The 20574-nt window shown below is 39.6% G+C and overlaps 1 protein-coding gene across 1 annotated transcript; it reads right to left on the bottom strand.

The window, feature by feature from the left end:
- Positions 1-14778: 14778 nt before the first annotated feature.
- LOC110940541 (homeobox-leucine zipper protein HDG11) lies at positions 14779-19329 on the bottom strand. Its single transcript, XM_022182084.2, has 10 exons — positions 18824-19329; positions 18626-18743; positions 18348-18536; positions 17366-17875; positions 17186-17287; positions 16839-17051; positions 16582-16762; positions 16204-16472; positions 16033-16122; positions 14779-15620 (listed from the first exon to the last, which is right to left on the bottom strand). The coding sequence occupies exons 1-10, from the start codon at positions 18943-18945 to the stop codon at positions 15195-15197; spliced, it is 2220 nt and encodes a 739-aa protein (XP_022037776.1). The 5' UTR covers positions 18946-19329; the 3' UTR covers positions 14779-15194.
- Between the last annotated feature and the right edge of the window lie 1245 nt (positions 19330-20574).

Raw genomic sequence — 20574 nt, 5'->3', positions numbered from 1 at the left:
TTGATTTGTGGGTTTAGGGGTTTTCTAGAGAGAGAGAGCTAGGAGGAGTGAGAGGGTGTGAGAGTGAGAGAATGATTGTGGGTTTGAGTGTCCAAAGAATAGGAAGGTGTGACTTATGTGGGGGTTTTATAACCCGATTCACGGGCTTAAGTAGATGCGGCCCAAACGGCCCAACCGTTCACTGTTCACTCGAGACCAGGTGGTCTCGAGTTGGGTTTCGTGGTCTCGGCCCACTACACACATACATACCTATATATATATTTACTACATACACGTTAATAACACATAGCACACCGAGATAAAATGGAAACTTTTCATTTAATAATGTATAAACACGCAACGATATTACAAGATAGTGCTCGGGGAAATCCCAGAGTGTCACATATAATATAAGGGAAAATTAAGAGTTTATCAATTTACAGTATATTAAACTTGTAGACATTACGTCCCGGTTGAGGTGTGCGCATATAATGTATATATGTGTGGGCGCTTGAGAGGCAAAGTGAAATTATACTAATTTTAACGTTATTTTACTAGTTTTGTGAAAATAATGTTAAAAGCGGCGAACAGCTAATCATGTATCATGTGGTGGTGTTGATAGCCGAAAAACAAGGGGTTACATGCACTAATCGGCCTTTGTCCGGATTGCTAAGTGTTATGTGTCTTATGTCCATGACTTGATGCAAAACTACTGTCGAGCCGGTGGTTTCACTGGAAGTAGGTTCGCTATTTCTACGGTGTAGAGGTAACGTTGTCTACATCTTATCATTCTCAGACCCTACCTTAGCTTTGCTATTGGTGGGGTTTACTGAGTATACTGATGATAATGTTAATGATGATAATGATAAACTTGTAGACACTGAATATTTGGTAAAAGAGTAAACCTCAATTTATAACTTGGTAGTATGGGGCAAAAATCACTATAGACCCTTTAAGAAACTTATTGTCATCTACAACCTCAACGTTTGAAAAGCGCTACAATTTACAACCCTTTATGATTTGATCGTTAGTTTAACCGGGATCTTTGTATTACCAATAGGAGCATTACTGTCTTTTCACCCCCACCCAAACCCTCTATGTCCAAATAAGACTGAGAAGGATAACCTTTGGGTGGGAGTTATTAACGCCCTCCATTCTGGTGGGTCTGGTTGGGATTTTGTTCCATGGAAGAAATCGCTCGGGGGTGTGTGGAGTAACATTGCGGCATCTCTTACTCGTCCGGTTTTAGATGGTCTCTCGATCTGTTCTTTGTTCAAAGGAGTGGTTGGCAGAGGTGACAAGTTATTGTTTTGGTTAGATCCTTAGGCTTTTTGAAGTTCCTTTGAAATTTTTATTCCGTCTTTATTCCAGCTTGAGATGGTTAAGACGTGTTCTATCCGGGACAGAATTGAGGGGGAGGGGTGTTGGCTTTGGAAACATGATCCAAATTCTAATTCAGAAAGGCTCGAATGGGATTCCCTATCCATGGCTCTTGGTTCGGTCATCCTCTCTCAAAGGTCCGATAGGTGGAAATGGGTGGGAAATGGGTCGGATAGTTTCTCGGTGGTGGCGGTGTTGGTGCACTTGTGTCTGTACTTTGTCTGTATTCGGTCTATATGTAAACAATGTCCTAGTTAGTCTGTAAGTTGACCGAGTCAACCATCCTCCGGATTGACTTGGTCAAACAGTTAGTTATTGGTTGTCATTTGTCTGACTCGAAGGATGCACATCAAAGGATAATACTGATCCTTCGATGAACTCGAAAGATGAACCTTCGAGTGGATGATCGATAGATCATCCTTCGAGGTGAATACTGATCCTTCGAAAGCTTTGTAGTCGATAGATGATCCTTCGACCATCTATCGAATCCTTCGGACATGTCAACCTGGGCTGGGTATATATATACCCATGCAGTGTATGTGAGAAGACAGATGCAGACACTAAGACGGATGCACACCAAGAAATAGAGAGAGTTGAGAGCATTCTGTCCGAAACACACACACACATAGTGAGAGTTTGCAATACAGATTTGTAAACATTGTGCTTGTAACCGGATCCTTCATACGTATTAATACAGTGGTGTTAATCGGTGAACCTTGTGTGTTTGTGTTTATACTTGTTTCATCTCGGTTTGCTTGCTAGCTTGGATTCCGCACTCGCTAGTGAGTTAGTATAACAAGGTTTAGGTTCGTCATCCTCCGCAGAGGGACCTACAAGTGGTATCAGAGCCGTGGCTCTTTACCTTGTTTAAAACCGGGTTTGTTCAAGTTCTTGGTGTGTTTGGACACTAGGTTTAGCACCCGTTTTGGTGGTTTTTCTTGCATCTTAAAACTGAAAAACGAGTTCTAAACCTTCGGGAGTGTTCTACGTTGGGTTGGGTAACTTGAAAATTTGTTTTTAAGTGACTTTGAATTTTCCGGCCACATTTCCGGTGTGTTCAGGTGACCGGATCTTTTGGATAAGGTTTGCCATTTTTGGGTATACTTTGTTTGAAAGTCAAAGTTGGTGAAAAGTTGTTGGCAGAACATCCTTTCTGCCGAAAGTTGGTATACCAACCTATCACCTTTCTCACCAACCTGTCACCTTTTTCAGTTGTGTCAAAAGGATTCGAAGGATATCTTTCGACATCGAAAGACCATCTTTCGATCAGGAAGGCTCGATAGATAATCATCTTTCGACCCATCCTTCGAAGTCAGAGATCTATCCTTCGAACTAGGGAATCTTTTCGAAAGATAGTTATTCGAAAGATAAGGATCTTTCAAATTGTGAATCTTTCGAAATAATTATTCGAATGATAAGGATCTTTCAAGAGTGAATCTTTCGTGATAACTATTCGAAAGATAAGGATCTTTCATTGTGAATCCTTCGAAGTCTTTGTTCGAAACTCAACAGTGATCCTTCGAACACTGTTGATCCTTCGAACAAGTCTTGATCTTTCGAACAGGTCTATATCTTTAAATTCTTGTCTGTTTGAATTTAACAGTTTGTGTTTGTGAAGGTGTTCAATTAGTATTTCATCAACATGAGTTGTACAAGTCCTTGGGATTGGAGTTTGAACTCACAATCTAGTCAAGAACTAACTTCTGCTGATGCTTGGGCAAAAAGTATGTTTCCACCGCCATCAATCAGTCCAAGTCAATGGGCTTTGGTATCCAATCAAAGTCAAAGCATTCAAAACCTTTTGATTAGTGAAAGCGAAACAGGAAGCAACAATCGTCCACCGAAGTTGAACCATATGAACGATTTTCCATCATGGAAAAACCGTTTTCACACGTATGTTCAAAGGCAAAGCATCGATCTTTCGACGTGTTTCATCAATGCGTTCAATACTAATCTTGAAACTGCTGCGTCCACTTCAGAAGGTTATGCCAACATGCTGGAAAATGACAAGAAGGCTTATGAATTGGAGAAAAAGGCCTTTGCTACACTTACACAAGCACTCAACAAAGATATCTATCATCAGTTCTCCTACTGCAAGACCACGAAAACGTTGTGGGATGCCTTAGTAGCTAGAGGAGAAGGCAATGCAGCTGCTCGAAAGTCTCGTCATGATTTGTTGAAGAAAGAGTTTGAATCGTTTCAGTTTTTAGAAAACGAAACTCTAAATGATATGACAACCCGTTTCTATCATCTGATCAGTGAAATGTGTGCTTATGGGGTTGTTTCTACTCAACAAGACATGGTGAATAGGTTTGCTGACGCTTTGCCTCCAAAATGGAGTTCTTTTATTGAGTTGTTGAAGCACACTGGAACTCTAGACACGGTTACATCTACGAGTTCATTCAGAAGCTGGAACATAAAAATGATGAAGAAATCAGGAAAGCAAGGCGTGCTCCTGCTCCTCAGAATACAGAAATGTACCTTCCAGGCTTCGATGCTTTGGCAAGATCCGCTGCAGCTCAGCAACAGCAACCTAAACTGCAGACTGCTTTTGTGTCCAACACAAGTTCCTTTCCGTTTCCTCAGTCAACGGCTGCTCCACCACAACCTCAATTCGATCCGAGGTCGTACATTCCTGTTCCAACACAGCCACAAGTCCAACCCCCATAACAACAACAGCAGGCTCATTATACAAACAATCCTCAACCTCAAAATCCTCACACAATCCGAGTCGACAATTCAAACCTTTCACACCTTAGCATTGAAGTTGCTAAGGAGCACATGGAAATTATTAATACAATGGTCAGTGCTTACTGTGGTTTGGTAGCAGGTCAGCTTGGAAACATCAACATGACCAATGAAGATTATCAACAGATCGACAAGGAAGAAATGGAGTTGATGGATATTAAGTGGGCTTTTGCAAGTGCGGTTAGAAGGGCCAAAGACTTTATGGCTCGTACTGGTAGAACTTCGTTGGAAGGAAAGAAAGATACGAAGTATGGGTTTGATATCAACGCCGTTACATGCTTCAACTGTGGTAATAAAGGGCACTTCAAACGTGAGTGCACTCTACCAACAAAACATGGCAATCACAACCCTTTCAGAAACCAGACGAGTACGACAAATGTGAATGCCCAACAAGAAAACCGTGAGAGGAGGATGGTGGCAGTTAATAACAATCAGGGCCAGCCTGGAACTTCAAATCCCAATCGGGCTCTGGCTGTTCAAGCTGATGAGGGATGTGACTGGTCAGTGCAGTTTGGTGATGATGATTAGAGAAGTGGAACAACTTGTTATGCAAAGATCATCGAGCATGTTCATAAAGAAGAGTCTTCTGGAAGTGACGACAGTTCTGGTTATTCTGGAAGTTCTGATGAAGAAGGCTCTGTTTCTGGGGATAATCACTCAGAGCCTGATGTGAAGGAGGAAGGAGGTGATGATATTCAAGATCTACTGAATGAAGCTGATGAGCTTAAATGTCAGAAATCAATTCTGATTGGGAAGGCGGCTACTGCATCAAAGGAAATAGAGAAGTTATTTTCTGAAGATGGAGCTTTTTCTTTTCAAACTGCCTTTATGGCAAACGGTTCAGCCTCTTCTAGTCAGGTATATTCTGAACCTCCTGCTCCTAGTGTTTGTAAATCATGTGCTGATATGAAGCTTGAATCAGAAAAGCTTCATAGTCATAATCAGAATTTGGTTATTGAACTGTCGAAATGCAAAGAGGCGAACATGGCTTTAACTCGGAATGAAAAGGAATTTAAATCTGTAATAGAAACATTAAAGAAAAATGTGTCCGAGGTTAACAAAGTAGTTTACCACAAGCAAGTAAGTATAAATGAATATATTAACATTGTGGAAGAAACTAAGAAGCAATTAGCCATTGCCCAATGCGAACATGATGCGATCAAACAAAAATTGGATAGTTATTCTAACTCCCAATTTGTGCTTGATCACATCATTGACGTTCAACAACCGAAGGGAAATCAGAAAGGCATAGGGTATAAGAAATGTCTGCCCTCCTTGATGAACAATTATACCAAGATGCCTGATGAGGAAGAAATGCCTCGGTATGAACCCAGTGTGCCTCTTGATGTTGAGGAATTTGCTACTGGCCTAGGGTTCAAACCGGACAATTCTTCAAATACATCTTCTGAGCAACCGGAAACTTCATCATCCGTGAAGCAAAGTCCTCCAATTATCGAGGACTATGAGACATCGGATGATGAGTCAGAAGTGGATGTAGGTGAACAGGACAAATCACTTAACAAGATGAAAGGAGTAGTTATTCCACGAGAGAATCACATTCTTTGTGATCCTGATACTCCTGATGTCTCATCTGTCAAGAAGGAAGTGATTGATCCTGTCAAAGTTGATAAGACATGTGTGTCTACTGTTAATAGCAGTAACGTGTTGTATACCTTGGTTGGAGATAATAAAATCTACTCAGATGACGTTTTCCCAATTAAAAATGTAAATAAATCTTTGATTGACAAAGTCTTTGAAGACAACATAAACAAATTTTTGGGAAAAACACTTCCGGGAATTGTGGTAACACAATGTGATCCAATTCCTAAGGCTGAGATTAGAAAACAGTTTGGTAAACAAAAATCTTCAACCACTCAACAACCTACTGCTTCTAATGGTAAACAGCCAGTCAAACGAGCTCAAAAGCATAAGGTCTCTCAGATGAAGTCTGAAACAAAAGGAGCTCGTTTTCAAAAGAAAGCAAAAGATGTCAAGTTCGTGTCATCCAAGGGTACTGATAAGATTGAAACTTTTGAAAACAAATCTAACACGGATTTTGTAAAACAAGTAACAATCTTAAAGCGTAACAGTGATAACAATTACACTCAACGCACAAATGGGTGTGATGAAAAGGCTAGTACCTCGGGTTCCACGAGTTCGACATCTTGTGGCCAATCAAGTTCTCCAAAATCTGTTGAAAGGAGAACATGTTTTAAATGTGGAGAAATTGGGCACATCATCAGAAACTGCCCAAATGCTCCAAAGAGTAAATTTGTTGAGAAAGCTCCACCTGAAACAGTTCATCCTCAACGTCGGTCAGTTTCACCTAAACATGATAAACGAACGGTAAAAGAACAAGAAACTAAACAACGACGTAAGAACATGAAAACTGTTGAAAAAGCTTTAAAATCTGAGGTTAAAACAGTTCAAAGGGAACCAAGTGTGTCACAACCTGTAAAACCAGAATCTTCAAAAACTGGTAGGCAAAAACGAACTTGGTTACCTAAGTCGGGTGACAATTCAAGGGGAGCAGTTGTTCTTGAAAACCATCAAGAGATTGATATCACGTTTCGTGATGCTCAGGGACGACCCAAGACCACTAAGGCTTGGGTCCCCATTCTCAACTGATGTTTTAAATGACATGTGCAGGATGTTCTAGGAGGAACTATTAATAGTCATTGGATTGTTGATAGTGGGGCATCCAGGCACATGACCGGCGACTTACGGCTCCTATACGACGTGAGAAACATTAGAGGAGGGTATGTTGCTTTTGCGGGTGACAAAGGCGGATTTATCACTGGAGAGGGAAGTATCTCCAACGGCATCGTGTGCTTCGATAAGATCAATTATGTTAAGCAAATTGATCATAATCTTCTCAGTGTGTCGCAAATCTGCGATAAGAAATTCACCGTGCATTTTGATGATGCCGGCTGCTATGTGCTGAAACCTGGATTCAAAATTCCACATGAATGGATTCTCTTATCGGCTCCGAGAGTTAATGATCTTTATATTCTCGACATGAGCCAGGAGATTACAACATCTGCACAAGTCACTTGCTTTGTCTCAAAAGCCACGGAAAAGGAGTCTATATCTTGGCACAGAAGAATGGGACACATTCACTTGAGAAAGATGAACCATTTGGTGAAAAATAATCTTGTGAATGGTGTGCCTGTTCGAAGTTTTCATTTACAAGATATCTGTGTCTCGTGCCAAAAGGGGAAGCAAACAAAGAAGTCTCACCCTTTGAAGAAAATCAACACTGTCAGCATGCCTCTCGAACGTCTTCATATGGATCTTTTTGGACCTATGAAGCACAAGACAACATTCGGAGATGCTTATTGTCTAGTTGTTACTGATGATTATTCTAGATTTTCTTAGGTATCCTTCATGGCACACAAGAGTGCAACTCCTGGCATCCTCAAGGATCTTCTTACAATGTTGGAGAATCTCTATTCATTGAAAGTAAAGAGGATCCGAAGCGACAATGGTACCGAATTCAAGAATCAAGTTATGGATGAGTTTTGTACTTCTAAAGGCATTCTTTATGAGTACAGTTCTCGTTATACTCCACAACAAAATGGTGTCGCAGAGAGGAAGAATCGAACGATAATAGAAACTGCAAGAACAATGTTAGTAGAGTCGGAACTCCCTATTCAATTCTGGGGGGAGGCTGTATCGGCTGCATGCTACACGTTAAACAGAGTTCTTACAGTAAAGAGACATGGCAAAACTTGCTTCGAACTCCTTCAGAAAAGGAAACCGGATCTTTCTTACCTAGAACCGTTTGGTGCTCCATGTACTATGATTGAACCGGATGGAAAGTTTGGAGCTAAAGCTATCGAGGGTTTCTTCCTTGGATATGCTACTCCTAATTTTCGTGTTTGGAATCTAGCTACCAAAAAGATTGAACTATGGAGCGAAGTGAGGGTTCAAAGGTACACGAGTCCTGTTAGGGCTCCGGGTGATCCGTGGATGTTCGATTATGATGCGCTATTTGACTCCTTCAATCTGCCAACCTTTGACGAAGAATCAGCAGCGGCTAGGATGTTATTGGAAAGTGACAACGCTGCTGTCTCGCCTTTGGTTAGACCTATTGTTGTTGACCCTCAAATTTCTTCGTCTGTCAACAATATGGTTCAAAATGAGGTTTATGAAGATGCTGCTGATTATAATGACTCTTCTGAAGATGATGAATATCATGATGCAGCTGAAGGATCTTCAGCTCCAGCTGCTCCTGTTGAAGGTGCCTCTGGTGATACACCTCATACGCAGAATGTAGACACTGCTGAAGGGAATGCATCCACCTCTACCCACATTCCTGGTGTGGAGTTGGTTGTTGATCTTAATCTTACCAATTTGGGTATCAATGCTCGTGTGCCAGATAATCCTGAAATGAGGATTCATGATACCCACCCCCAGCAGAATATTATAGGAGATGTCCATCGCGGTGTGCAGACGCGTAATCAGCTGAGAAACAACCGGAATGCTGGTTTGTATTCAGCTATAAGAGAATCTGGCCAACAAAATGACTGGTCCTTCGCGTGATACGTGTCACAAGAAGAACCATAGTCGTGGAAAGAAGCGTTGAAAGACAGTGCTTGGGTTGAAGCCATGCAGGAAGAATTACAGCAATTTCAAAAGCTTGGTGTTTGGAAGCTTGTTGAAAAACCTGAGAACTACAAGAAGATTGGCACTCGATGGGTCTTCAAATGCAAGAAAGACGACCGTGGAGTGGTTATTCGGAACAAAGCTCGTTTAGTCGTTCAAGGTTTTCGTCAGATAGAAGGGATCGACTACAACGAAGTGTATGCACCTGTTGCACGTCTCGAAGCAATTCGAATCTTTCTAGCCTATGCGTCTTTCAAAGGATTCAAGGTTTATCAGATGGACGTCAAAAGTGCATTTCTACATGGTGTGGTTGAAGAAGAGGTATATGTCGAACAGCCTCCAGGTTTTGAAGATCCTGTCCATCCCGATCGGGTTTGGTTGCTCAACAAAGCTCTCTATGGTCTTCATCAAGCGCCACGAGCTTGGTATGCAACCTTATCTACCTATCTGCTGGAGAATGGTTTTCGAAGAGGTCTTATCGATTGTACTCTGTTCATCAAAGAACAAGATGGAGATCTTCTTCTGGTTCAGGTATACGTTGATGATATTATTTTTGGTTCTACTAATGATGTCTTGTGTAGGAATTTCGAGCGCATTATGTAGGATAAATTCGAGATGAGTGCTATGGGGGAAATGAATTTCTTCTTGGGCCTACAAGTGCAACAAACGGAGTCTGGGATATTCATCCATCAGACTAAATATGTTGGTGACATCTTGAGCCGGTTCCAGATGTCTGATGCAACGCCTATTGGTACCCCATTGCCAACTAATCACGGAATTACTCCTGACTTGAAGGGTGAAGCTGTTAGTCCTTCATACTACCGCGCAATGATCGGATCTCTTATGTACCTCACAGCATCAAGGCCAGACATAATGTATCCAACATGCCTGCTTGCCAGATATCAAGTCAACCCGAAGGCCTCACATCTTGCAGCTGTCAAAAGGATTTTTCGTTATTTGAAGGGTTACCCTGACACCGGTCTATGGTACCCTAGGGATAATAACTTTGACTTGATCGCATTCAGTGATTCTGATCATGGCGGATGCAAAATCGACGGCAAATCCACAACGGCTGGATGTCAGTTTTTAGGAAATCGCCTAGTCACATGGCAGTGCAAGAAGCAGACTTGTGTGGCTACTTCAACATGCGAAGCTGAATACATTGCTGCCTCAAGTTGTTGCTCCCAAGTTCTTTGGATCCAACAACAATTGCGGGACTACGGTTTTGAATTCCTAACTACTCCTATTTACGTTGATAATTCTGATGCTTTAGATATCACTAAAAATCCTGTGCAGCATTCAAAGACCAAACACATCGAAATCAAATATCACTTCATACGTGATTGCTTTGAGAAAAGGCTAATCGATGTTGTTAAGGTCCACACCGATGACCAACGTGCCGACCTTTTTACCAAAGCTTTTGACAAATCTAGATTTGACTTCTTATTATTGGTAAACGGCATTAAGGTCAAGCAAGAGTAAAACCAACATCGGAAAATCATTTTTGTAAATATCTTTGTGTCTTTTAAATTTATCTTAGTTTATTGATTTTAGGGGGAGTAAATCTAAATATCGGAAAATCCAAAAACATCGAAAAATTTCAAAAACACAAAAACAATAGAAAAACAAAAATGAGTTTCCTGGCGAGCAAAAGAGAAAATGATAGTACATCAGTGGTCTATCCAAACCTCTTTAAACCTTAAATGAAAAACGATAAGCAGCTCTATATAAGATGTATCGGTAGGCTCACAATCATTCTAAAGTGTGCAGGGTGATATAAATCTTAAATCGACTGAAGACCAGGTGGGAACCATTCATTGGCATATGGTCTTAGTACCGAAATTTCGTTTGATAGATTGCCGAGGTTCTGAGATATTCGGTCTTTATGCTGCTTATCATCTGGGTATCATGGTTGTATCTTTTACCGAAAAATAACGGGGACGCAAGTCTAGATCTTCCATGATACTATACATACGTGTACATAATACATACTGCATTCGACCTCAATAAGTGATAAACAATCACATGTCCAAACTAATAAGTGATAAAATATCACATTTATCCGGGTGTCAAGTTCGTCTCTCTGCTGTACGGAAGTACTGACCTGTTCACGGACTTGCACCTGTGCCCTCATGCATATGAAAATCAAGTTCCTCATCAATAAGTGATTATATCACATAGGGCTTGTTTTCAAATCAAAATAAGTGAGTATCTCACAGCTTATACGGTCAAACAGATGATAATCGGTATACTCACCGGTAAGATGAACTCTCGTGCATACCTTGATACGGGAATGTGTCGTGATGTGGATGAACACCGGTCGGTAAGTATAAATCATACCTTAACGTATCCCCTCGCCATGATTACATCTGATAAGTTGAGCTTAAGTGGACAACAATACCGATAATTGTTATAGGATGCTTATCTTAATGTTAACTAACTGAACAACAAGAGTGTTTTGGCATGACCGTACACTGATATGATTCTCTTACCCTCGAAACTCGCAAAAAGAATGTCTGTATATATTTATTTACTGCTTAACTTTTATTGTTTTCTTTTAAACAGTTTCGTCGTTTGGTGCATATCAGCACGACATTAGCGGTGATGTCGTTTGATAACACTCAAAGGATTTTAAATTGTTGTCTTTTAATTTCAAAAATACCAAAAAGATTTTAGGTGAGTTTTAATATAAACTTTATAAAAGTCAAAAAGATTTTATTTCTACTTTATTTTCGATCGTACGATGTTGGAGCTCGAGTCTTCGTTACCTGAAATCTGAACGAAAACCGAATTGGCTAAATCTTCATAAACGGTCGAAATTTGCAAGTTTTGAAAGTTAAGTCTAAAATTGAGAAATTTATTAAACTTTCAAACTGTCGGACGGTGTTTGATTATGACATGGTCATTCGTGTGTCACTTGGTTATACTAACTATTCCAAGCAGTTGTTCTCATTACGCGTTTAGATTTCTTGCATGTGCAGATTCTAAAGGCTAGGAGAACATGGTCGATGACAAGCTTTGGAATGAAGACACGACGAGAAGGCGCTCAAAAGATGAAGATGATCGAGTTGCCGCTGGCCATCATCAACACCACAAGGATCTCACTTCATAAAGATAAAGTCCTTTCACGAGCATAACTCAAGGGGGAGCTTATGTTAAGGGGGAGTTTGTCAACACACTTCCTACACGATACGGGTAGTTTGTAGATACACTCTCTGCTTTCAAGACGTGAAGACTTTGAAGATCCTTCGACATTGAAGACTTGAAAGGACATCAGAGTTTTGAGAACTCGAAGACCAAAGACCATCGAAGTTCGAGACAAAGCTACAGCCAAGGGGGAGTTTGTTGGTGCACTTGTGTCTGTACTTTGTCTGTATTCGGTCTATATGTAAACAATGTCCTAGTTAGTCTCTAAGTTGACCGAGTCAACCATCCTCCGGATTGACTTGGTCAAACAGTTAGTTATTGGTTGTCATTTGTCTGACTCGAAGGATGCACATCAAAGGATAATACTGATCCTTCGATGAACTCGAAAGATGAACCTTCGAGTGGATGATCGATAGATCATCCTTCGAGGTGAATACTGATCCTTCGAAAGCTTTGTAGTCGATAGATGATCCTTCGACCATCTATCGAATCCTTCGGACATGTCAACCTGGGCTGGGTATATATATACCCATGCAGTGTATGTGAGAAGACAGATGCAGACACTAAGACGGATGCACACCAAGAAATAGAGAGAGTTGAGAGCATTCTGTCCGAAACACACACACACATAGTGAGAGTTTGCAATACAGATTTGTAAACATTGTGCTTGTAACCGGATCCTTCATACGTATTAATACAGTGGTGTTAATCGGTGAACCTTGTGTGTTTGTGTTTATACTTGTTTCATCTCGGTTTGCTTGCTAGCTTGGATTCCGCACTCGCTAGTGAGTTAGTATAACAAGGTTTAGGTTCGTCATCCTCCGCAGAGGGACCTACAGGCGGTGAAAAAGGTTATCGAATCAAAGAACGACTATAACAACCGTTATGTGATGGAATGGTGTAAGTGGGTTCCGCTCAAGTGCAACATTCTGGCTTGGCGCGCTAAGATTGATAGAATTCCTATGGTGGAAGCTTTGGCTAGGAGAGGTGTGTTGGTGTCCGACGATGTTTGCAGTTTTTGCGGCTCTGGTCAGGATTCGGTCGACCACATCTTTATGGCTTGTTCTTTGGCCTTGGGCTTATGGGAAAAAAAATACTTTATGGTGTCGGGTTTCGAACTTCTTTGTTTTTTCCTTCCGCGACTTGTTGAGATCCACAAGCTTGGATCTAGAGGTGCGGCGGAGAGGGAGGCTCTGAAAGGTATTGTCATTGCTGCTTGCTGGTTCCTTTCGTTGGCCAGAAACAACCTGAGGTTCAACAGAAAGAAAAGTGGAGTTGAAGAGGTTTTTAGTGAAGTTAGGGCGGCCAGTTTTTTATGGTTTAAGTATAGGGCTAAAAAGGGCTCGTTTGTTTGAGGGGATTGGTGTAAATTTGTGAATATGTAGTTGTGTTGTTTGTTTGTTGCCGCCCCGGTTTTCGGGTTTGGCGTGTGTTAATGAAGTTCTCGTTTAAAAAAAGCAAGGATAGTAGACTTCGAATTATTGTATTGGTTTTCATTTATTTCTGGTTCTTTAATACTGTAATTATATTTTTGGTTTGTGTAATAAGTACACTTTACAACCAAAAACATAGGAATATACAACTCAAGTTTTTAGTTTTTGTTATTGAAATTTAAACGAAAATATTAATTAGGGGTGACAAACTTTCAGACGGTAAATTATTTAAACCAGGTAATAACTAGGACGAATATATTAACAAAAGTTGTTTGAAATTGCTTGCATTACGTCATAGACATGAGTGCATGTGGTCCTTGAAATAAAACAACAGAAGTAAATAAATATAACCGACCCCTACCTTCCTGTATTTTCTTTTTCCTCTTCCTTTCAAAAATAAGTTTATTTTCACATTCTTGATTGGTAAATATAGGATATTACTTATGGATCGCATAATAGTATTTAACCATTATCTTTTTAATGGTATACATTGTTTTCCAATAGAGGAACTGTTACACAATGATTCTTAAATATATATATTTAGTCATTGGAATAATATTGTATGTTGTTAAACCTCAAAAGTTGGATTATAGTCTATTAACTTATTTAAAATAAAGGTATATGTAAACTCAAGAATAATCATTATAAATTCAAAGCCTGTTTATGTAAGTTTCTATCCATTTTTATGTAATTTATAATATTTTTGCACGTGCAACATCATTTCTCTAAATTTAGGTGTTCTAAATACAAACTTCGTATCATATTATGTAATATAATTATTAGGCACAAGGTGTGGCTTAGTGTCACCTCGCCAGCTCAACAAAAATGGCGCCCCATGGTGCCATCAACCACCCCGTGCAAGTTAAAAGGGGGGCGCTACTCCTTCTCTGACATGATGCTAACGAGCGATAAAGGGGTTTGCATGTGGGACCCACCTCTTTTCAAACAATAATTTTTTTTTAATTTTGTTTAATAGGAGGCCTTTAAATCATTGCATGCAAGTTAAAGAAAGGAGCTTTAAAGCTCCACATATGACGTGACGCCTAGATAGATATGACATGACGTGATAAAGCCCCTTGGGGTTTTATAGCACACCCTTCAGCCTTTGCGTCGACATAGTACACTCTTGAAACATTATTTATCCAAACTTTATCAAAAAATAACAACCTCTATTATAGATAAACTATTACAATTAACTGATTTAGTATATAAAAATTAGCTTATCAATTTTTTTAGCTAAAAATAATGCTTAGCTTTTAATGACAATAAATGATATTGGCCCCTACATCTTTCTCATCCATCGTACTTGTGAAAAATTTGTTATCAATGATTACACTATTCCAATCAATATGTTACTTATTAATTACAATTAATTAATTGTAATTACGTGGACAATGTCAACGCTAAGCTTCTTAATGTATGAATGAATAACTCTGGTCCCAATAATAAACAAACAATTGACAATTGTAAGATGGGGTTCAAGGAACACAAATGTAAGCATTTTTGTTTATAGATTAAAGTCGAAAATAAAGTCAATACCCAAACCATACATGCAAGAACAAGTATGGTGCGTTCTTGACTCCCTCTTCTGATTTAAATGCAATAAATTTGAAAAGAACAAGCACAAAATCCCAAAAAAAAGAAAAAAAAAAAACATTAGGAGAAAAAATAAATCTAAAAACCCACAAGTTAAATGAATGTAGTAGTTGAAGATGGTAAATGAACTATGACAGAGAGCCACCAGAAGAGTAGCAGGATGATGCAGCAATAATATTAACTCGGTTTCTGCAATTGATGATGAAGCCTGCATTAACAGCTTTCCCAACTAACCACAAACACATCTTTCCTCTTCTCATCGAACTCAACGCACATTTAAGTAAGAGAGAGAAAGATACTTCATCAGGTGGTGGTAGAAGTCGCATTGATGGAAGCTTTAATTTGGTGTACCGTGTTTGTGATTAGGTTATTAACGGTGGTTAATGACTCCTGGCTAATTTTGGCTGATGGCAAACTGTTAGTTTGTATTTGAAACACTACTGTAACCAGAGAGCCGCTTGACGTGCCACCCTGATCGCCTGCTAGATCTGAAGTGGTGGTGTTGCTGGTGGAAGCGCTCGCAACACCACTTTTTGAAATGATCTCCTGGTGGCCGTCTGTGGTGATGACAAAACCGGATGGAAGTAAGGGAATGTATGAAGGGTCTTCACCGTTCATCGCTATGTTGATTGCTGGCAAGTCGACCGGGCAGTACACGACTAGCGAACCTGATGCGTCCGTACTGCTCTCTTGTAGTATTAGCATGTTGTTCTGGCTAGGAGTGTATGCCTGTTTACCATTTTAAATATACAAATGAAAGTTAATGATTAGTTTCCTAAAGAATATTTTTTATTTAAAGGTGGCCTTGAAAAATGATTAGTGTTTTTAGAAGGTTTTTGAATTTCTTTTGGTTTTTAGGAGGACTTAAATGCGGGTGCTACTTTCTACACCCCCCCCCCCCCCTATTTACTTTTTTTACCCCCCTCCTCTCACATACTTACAGGTGGGGCCTGTGTGGGACCGACAGTTTTCCTCTCACAAGGGGGGGTGTAGTTTTCCTCTCACAAGGGGGGGTGTAATCAGGAAGGAGGGGGGGGTGTGTATAGAATGAGCCCTTAAAAACCAAAACTCTTTAAAATACCTATATTTCCCTAAAATACCTAAAAATCTGAAACATGCGTAACTGTTTGCTATTTCTTACCTTAAGGACTGCTATACAGTTCCCTGGATGAGTCCCATTTGCAATATTTGCAACTTCTTGTACTGGATTTTGGTTAGAAAGAACATCCCACTGAAAGTATAAAGGAAGATAAATTAACTAAGCTAACATATATATTAGTATACAATCTAACTAATTATGTATGCCTAATACCTGCGGTCTAGTCCGTCCGTCTCGAAGGAAATCGAAAACACTTTGTGGAGGAATAGGAAGCCAAATGGTAGTCGATGCACTAAGGATCAAGCCATGGGGGTGGCCAGGATCTGTGCTCTTATATAAGATGGCTCGGACCTCAAACTCGTTCATACCCGAAAGAGATGTCCATTGATGACCATTTGATGGGTTTATGCTTGAGCAGAAGTTATTCACCATCCTTTGTGCTAGGTTCATCATGCTCCTCTTTCCTTCAGGCGATGGATTTACTGACATATATCACAAAAAATGTTAGTAAGATTACAGATGATGTACAGTTCAAACATGTTGTGATGATCCTTTCTTCAATGATGAGGACTAGATAACAAAAATGTGTACCTCCTCCAAGATCATGAGACACAGTAGTAGTCATCATTAGAGACGCCGATCTTTCACAGGCCCTTTGAAGGCAAGCTAGCCATCTTTTGGCTCCAAATGCCAATCCGCTATAGATAAAATCACGATAGAGCCTATCAATCGGGGTTACTTCTTCTACTTCCATATGTTCTACCCATGTAACCTATTTATAGAACCACAAAAGAACCATTTAGCATTGTTGTCTTGTAGTTTTAATGAATTAATAAAGATTAACAAACCTTTGAATAACCATTAGGCATGTCTTGAATCAAACAACCCGACGGTAAGCAATGCACTTTAAATCGAGACTGAGGGTATTGATTATAATGTGGAAGATCATATGAAACATTGACTACCGCCCACGAGCCTTGCTTGATTTCCTGAACTAATCTAAGCACATACATATGCCTGGTGGGCACTAGAGGTGAAAGCACTTGTAATTCTTGATACATCTAGCGAGAACAAAAAAGTATTAGTGACAAAAGAACACTTTGAATGTTACAAATACATTCAAAATGTAGTAGCTCCGGCATGCACCAGGTCCAGGGTAGTCAGACCTACTTGGGCCTGATATACGCATTCTTACCAGTTGCAATGAGCCACCTTCTGAACCTAGCAGTCCGGATGAGATTGCTTCAATCGTCCTTGCTCTTGACACAATAGTTGGAAACATTTCGGACCATTTGATCTGGCCAAGTAAAAGATTATCAGTCTAGTAAACAACAATGTAGGGAAAAAAGGAAAACAATAATGTAGGGAACTTAACCATATTGACAAACATATCAACCAATTGTAAACTATTCATTGTCACAACTCCAGAAACCCTTGATGCTTCAGTTCTGACATTAGCATTCTTCAATGAATCATTAGGACGTGGAAAAACCCTCTTGTAGCTATCAAGATTAAGAGTTTCCGTCCCGTCTTTACTATCTCTTATCCACAAAGGTTCATTGCTCTGGACAAGTCTGATCAATTCAGCCATGGCATTTGTCGCGATTTCGGCCATTAGCGACTTGTCCATGTCAGAAAGATGCATGGGGTTTTGAAACATAGGATCGGGGTTGATGGTGCTAGATGATGCACCTAGGGCGGAACCGGTGAGAAGATCAAGATCTAATGAAGGACCACCGTGCATCATGGGCATTCTATTTGATGTACCACCACCATAGCTAGCCATTGATAGGTCTAGTGAAGACATGTGAAATGGCTGTACTGGTGGGAGTTGCAACATTGGTCTACCAATGTACTTGGCTGCAATGCTCGATACTCTATCCAACTGTAAATGAAAAAAGGTTTCCTGATTAGTCAGTTAGATCAAGTACGAAACTTGGTTAGCAATCAAATAATTTCCAAATTCATAACATCACATGGATCCCATGGCTTTTTACACAAGAATGAATAGGAAAGGCAACAGACATATGCTAATTATAACACAAAGAAAACTACATGTGCTAGATCATCACAATTCACATACACAACAATGATCATTCAAATGTGAACAAAATGAGTACAAAACACCTAACAAACCATAACACAGTTTCATGCAGGATTAATCAATTGTGGGTCTAACAAAAACTTATTAGGCAGGGTCATTATATATAAGGTTCTTTTTACTGCCGGTTAAAACAAAAAAAAAAAAAAAAAGTCCGATTCATTGTTTAATTATATAGAAAAACTACAACAAATTTTGGTGAACGGGTTCAGTGGAACTTCTTTGACCCCCTTAAGTCGATCAATTGAATGTTTACCTCTTCTTTCAGTTGGGCGTTCTCGAATCGAAGTTTTTGTTCATCAAAATAGCAATCTTCTCCAATCGGGGGACCACCACACGTTGGGCAAACTAAGTTCTTGAGTGCTTCTCGTATCACGATGTTCTCGCACCGTATCTTATCGTTCTCCACCCTTAAGGCACAGTTGTCTGCGCGTTCATGGTGTGCCTACATAAAAATAAAAGTAGGGTGTAAATTTCTGAACAACGGAAACACACCACCACGAACCTAACACCAGAAAATGAGTATTAAAAAACCTTCATTTGGGTTCTTCGATTTTGAAACCAAAACTTAATCTGTCTAGGAGCTAAATCCAACTCTCTGCTTAATTGCATTCTTGTTTTCTCATCCGGGTGTGGACATTCTTTAAAAGTCCTACAATTTTCACAAAAGGAAACGTTCAAAAACTCATATTTAAACACAGTTAGGAAATTATGGTTGAAAAATACTCTTACGATTCAAGAATCTGAATCTGAAGAGCAGTGTGGCGATGGTAACGTTTCTTCTTATCTGAATCATTGTGACTACCACGGCCGGAGCCGCCACTTCCACCGCCAGGACCACCACCGTACTCCATTGCCACTTGTCTCCAACAGGTATTCCGACAAGGTTAATGATATACTTAGAAAACCGAAGAAATTATAGACATTAGCGAACGAACACTTATTATACGCTAGTGGGTGTCAACGTACAAAACATACGGAAAATGACATGAATGTGGGAGAAACAGGTTTGACTTTCCAGCGAGAAATGCATGGGTAACGGCCGGAGATTTCCAGATATATACACACAGAAGTTTGAATATTTATATATCTGTGAGTCGTAAAGGGAGAGAAGGAAGGAGAAGATTGTGGAGAGAGTAAATGCTTCGACAATGAACAAGGGAATAAGTTAAGGGGTTGGAGTGGAAGGTGGTAACGTAATTGCAAGAGTTTTAAAAATTTTGTTGGAGACCCACCGAGAGTATCATCTCTTCAATAGGTGTTTGGAATTTGGATGCTCATATAATCTTCCTATTCCTATTCCTATTCCTATTTTATTTTATTTGTAATTAAGTTTTGAACAAATAATTTATTTCGGGATTGATAGAAAATATGATTATTTAGAAACTAAGTATTTAATTTCAAATAATTGGTTTCATAAATGTATAATTAAGGTAGTTAACTTAACACAAACTTTAAATTACCCACATACTATTATAAAAATTTGCTTCAATTGTTAAGGTCGTTTAGTTAGTTTGGTTTGGTGGTTTGTGCCAACATGAATCTATACAAGAATTGGAGCCGGTTATTCAAGTGGTAGAGAATTGGTTATCTTTCTGGAAAGACTCGACCCTTTCTATTGGGATAAGGGTGAGTCTTCTTAAATCGGTTATTAATAGCTTAACGGTTTATATTTTCTCACTTTATAAAGCTCACTTGAGGGTCATTCATAAGTTGGATGGGATTAGACGGAAATTTCTTTGGAGCAGCAATGGAGATAAGAATAGTATTAATTGGGTTGCTTGGGTGAAGGTAGTTTCTCCTAAAAATCAAGGTGGGTTGGGTTTAATGCCTCTCATAGATTAGTCGGAAAGCTTGAAGTGTTGTTGAGAAGCAAGTAGTTAAAGTGGCAACATATTGATGAAATAGAACGTTTATTTGAAAAGGCTTTTCAAGAGTGTTGTTGGGAACGGGAGACTTGTCACACCCCGTCCCGCAACGGAAGCAAACACGGGATGCAACAGACACCTCTGATACAAACACATTGTTTATAAAGATACTATATTGTATTTTCAATTGTACGTCATTTTACAATTGTTGATTACATACTATGTGTATGCTACAACAATATGTTCCCGCAAACCACGCTAATATTCTAATCAACATGCTTCTTTACATGTATTCATCTATAAAGCAATTCTCGTAACAACAAACACATATATCACACAAATCTTGAGTTACCTGAAAAACATGTTAATGTTTTGAAAAGACAACTACAAATAGTTGGTGAGTTTCATGGTTTTTGTGTGTTCCAAAGATAAGTTTGAACATAATTGTTTTGCACATGTGATGTAATTATACCAAGCCTACATGTGAAGCCTCGACGGTACATACTCAAGACCGTGGTCTACATCCACTACGTCACTACCGCTGTGTAGCTATGGCTAGCACCCCATAGCCTATGTATGAACATGTGCAATTGCGGTGTATCTCATGGTGTTCGG

This window comes from Helianthus annuus, chromosome 5 (assembly GCF_002127325.2).
Source record: "Helianthus annuus cultivar XRQ/B chromosome 5, HanXRQr2.0-SUNRISE, whole genome shotgun sequence".
Classification (NCBI taxonomy): Eukaryota; Viridiplantae; Streptophyta; class Magnoliopsida; order Asterales; family Asteraceae; genus Helianthus; species Helianthus annuus.
The sequence above is the reverse complement of the archived record's forward strand: the minus strand, read 5'-3'. Positions and strand labels throughout refer to the sequence as shown.

Coding starts and splice junctions, on each gene's coding strand:
- LOC110940541 (XM_022182084.2), bottom strand. CDS start 18,945: ATGGAGTACGGTGGTGGTCCTGGCGGTGGAAGTGGCGGCTCCGGCCGT. Junction 18,537..18,625: donor ATCGAAGAACCCAAATGAAG/GTTTTTTAATAC, acceptor ATTTTTATGTAG/GCACACCATGAACGCGCAGA. Junction 15,621..16,032: donor ACTGTATAGCAGTCCTTAAG/GTAAGAAATAGC, acceptor AATGGTAAACAG/GCATACACTCCTAGCCAGAA.